Raw genomic sequence first — 3272 nt, 5'->3', positions numbered from 1 at the left:
AGATGTTTAAAATAAAATTATTTTTTAAACATAAAAAGTGTCATTTTTCTTGACTAAAAAAAGAAAAAAGTGACACGAGCAGATGAAATAATTGTTCAGCCAGATTCTGAAACTTGACAGAGCTTTAGTGGGTGGTTGGACATAAGAATTGTAAAATTTTGAAAAAAAGTGAAATTATTTTTAAGTGAAAGTGGTATTTAAAAATTAGAGTTGTGTCTTGACATTAATATAATTTGGATTTGTTTTTAAATTTTTGTGAGTGATTTTGAAGTGAAAATTTTGAAAAATAACATTTTTGGAGTTTTTCAAATTTTCGAAAAATTTTGAAATTCAATTTAAAGTGAAATTTAAAATTTTCATGGACAAATACTGATTCCAAAAAAAAAAAAAAAGTAGAAATATTTTGAAAAAAATGAAAAATTTCTTATTGCCAAACGGGCCCCTAAACGGATGCACATTCTTATTCATTGAATAAAATTCAGTCCTAACAAGCTCAACAAGGAGTTTATCCAGGAAAAGGCCGTTAAATATTCATTTATTTTTTTCTTTTTTTCATTTATTAGAGGTACAGCGTAATGTTTTCTTTGCTTCTTTTCTCTGAGCAGATTGTTTTTTGTTGGAACGAACAAAATACAATTTTATTTTACATGATGCACTTAATGTTCGCACCAAATTAAATAAATTAAATTCTAAGGATAATTAATTACAAAATTGAGGTGAATATATATATATATAAAGCCACTATTATCAAAGTTATGCCATACATTTATTAGATTTGTATAACTATTTTGGTGTATATAAGTTTTCCCTTGTTACATCCATAAAAACAGCTGACTATCAAACAGAACTAAAAATAGAAAGTGAAAAAAAAGAGGGAGAAGAAAGAAAAGAAGTAGCCTGGAAATAGGACTCTTGGTGGAAGAGGACTCATCCATAATTCCCAATTTAATACTCCCAACAAAAAAGACATAAAAGCAAACATCATCACTTTGTTGCCACACAACATTTTCCTTAACTATATAACATAATCATAAATAATATTGCGTTTCAAATAAGTTAGTTTTACTCTACACGAAATTTAAGGAAAAAAAAGTAATTTTGAAATTTATGATCTTAAAAGTTTAAAAGGTAAAAGCTTTGTAGGGTCATGACATTTGTATGATTATAAAAGATTCTCATTAAAGATAAAATAAATAAAATAAAAAATTTAATAAAATAAAACAACAACAACAACAACAACAACAACCCAGTAAAATCACACTAATGGGATCTGGGGAGGGTATTTTATTTTTTAATAAAATAAAAAATTTAAAATAATTATTTTTAAATTTAAAAATATATTATTTATTTTGAAAGACACTAAAAAAAAAAAAAAAACTCTTATTTTGTGAAACAGTAAGGTTTATGGATTAGGCCACGCGTTGGTTCCTTTCTCCAACTTAGAAGCCTCCTATGAAACCTCCTCCTAATCCTCCTCAAATTTCCGCTCTTTATAACAATCCTCCGTGCACACTTTTTTTCCACTCAACTCAATATCCCCTCCAACTTTGAATTCTTTCAAGAATTTGAAATTCCCTTCCGCCGTCTTAACAAATTATCTTGTTTCACTAAAATATCAAAATTAATGGCATCACCACAAGAGAATTGCACTACACTTGATTTAATTAGGCAACATCTTCTTGATGATAATGTTTTCATGGAACATTATTGTCCCCAACCAATCCTTTATTCTCAAAGCTCCTCCTCTTCTGAATCTTTAAACTCCATTGCTTCTGAGCTCAATAACGAGACTTTTTCCTTTGAACCAACTCTCAAGTATGCCGACACAGCCCAAAGTTCCAATCTTGATATCTCAAGCTTCTTTAACAATTCAAAAACAGAGTTTGATAGCTTCGAGTTTGAGACAAAACCAAATGTGTCCGCTGCTCGTATTAGTTCAAATTCTCCGAAGCAAACGAGCTTCAAAGAACGCAAGCCTTCTCTTAACATTGCGATACCAATGAAGCAGCAGGAGGTTGTTCAGAAAGTGGAAGTAGTTCCAACCGAGAAGAAGCATTACAGGGGTGTTAGGCAACGGCCATGGGGCAAGTTCGCAGCAGAAATTCGTGACCCGAACCGAAAGGGAACTCGGGTGTGGCTAGGAACCTTTGACACTGCTATAGAGGCGGCTAAGGCATATGACAGGGCGGCGTTTAAACTTAGAGGAAGTAAAGCAATAGTGAATTTCCCTCTCGAAGTTGCAAACTTTAAGCAACAAGATAATGAGATTCTACAGCCGGCCAACTCAGGCCGGAAAAGGATGAGAGAGACGGAGAATGAGGAAATAGTGATCAAGAAGGAAGTAAAAAGAGAAGAAAGAGTCCCGGCGGCGGCAGCTCCATTAACGCCATCAAGTTGGTCGGCGATTTGGGAGGGTGAAGATGGAAAGGGTATTTTTGAGGTGCCGCCATTATCACCATTATCTCCACATATGGCGTATTCTCAGCTTGTCATGATATAATCAATAGTGGATAAGGAGTCTATAATTTGGGATGTTAGTATTTGGATATAAATATGCACCTGACTGTGAAGAAAGTCTGAGGTGAAATCAAGAATTAAGATTAAGATTCAATAGAAGATGTAGAACAGTAGAATAGGCCAGGGATGTGTCTTTGGGTCTTTAATCTTTTCCGATTTTATTGATTTAGCGTTATTTCATGTAAATACGCTGTGAGTTTAACAATTTGTTCGATTCATTTTGTGAAGTAATTCAATTTAAAGCCAGGTAGGAAGACTTACAAATTTCTACTCATGAAAACAGATCTCTATGAACCACGACTTCAATTACTACTTGGTAGTAATCCTTACAAAACAGATGAATCTTTGATTTTCGCAGCTTAATTACCCTTTTAAAAGATGATACGATCCGGCCTAGCATTCATAACATAAAATCCTTTACAAAGAAGATATCAATGCCTTGGAATGCTACAAAAGGTTACGAATCAAGGTTGAAGCTACAATCTGCATTTTGCATTATCTTGTAATAATAAATAGCTACTCTAAAACTGATTACCCTTAAAATAGATAACAACAAATTTATACGCGGTTTTAAGGATATTGGATCAATTCAATACAAGTAATCAAGAATGTTAGATAGGCAAAATAAAGATAAGATAAATAACCAAACCAGTTGTGACATTGAATCCAGGCTCGGATTTAGGCTTAACAGTAGTTTCACCTTCAACCAGACCCTCGATTTGAAACCAAATATATATGAAGAGCTATGGTTAAAA

At 32.7% G+C, this 3272-nt stretch overlaps 1 protein-coding gene across 1 annotated transcript; it reads left to right on the top strand.

Annotated features, from left to right (window-relative positions):
* The first annotated feature begins 1510 nt into the window (after nt 1-1510).
* On the top strand, nt 1511-2797 carry LOC104090955 (ethylene-responsive transcription factor 5). The gene has a single exon (XM_009596177.4). It carries the CDS (start codon nt 1625-1627, stop codon nt 2498-2500), a length of 876 nt encoding a protein of 291 aa, XP_009594472.1. The 5' UTR covers nt 1511-1624; the 3' UTR covers nt 2501-2797.
* The last annotated feature ends 475 nt before the right edge of the window (nt 2798-3272 follow it).

Source organism: Nicotiana tomentosiformis, chromosome 3 (assembly GCF_000390325.3).
Source record: "Nicotiana tomentosiformis chromosome 3, ASM39032v3, whole genome shotgun sequence".
Taxonomy (NCBI): Eukaryota; Viridiplantae; Streptophyta; class Magnoliopsida; order Solanales; family Solanaceae; genus Nicotiana; species Nicotiana tomentosiformis.
The sequence above is the reverse complement of the archived record's forward strand: the minus strand, read 5'-3'. Positions and strand labels throughout refer to the sequence as shown.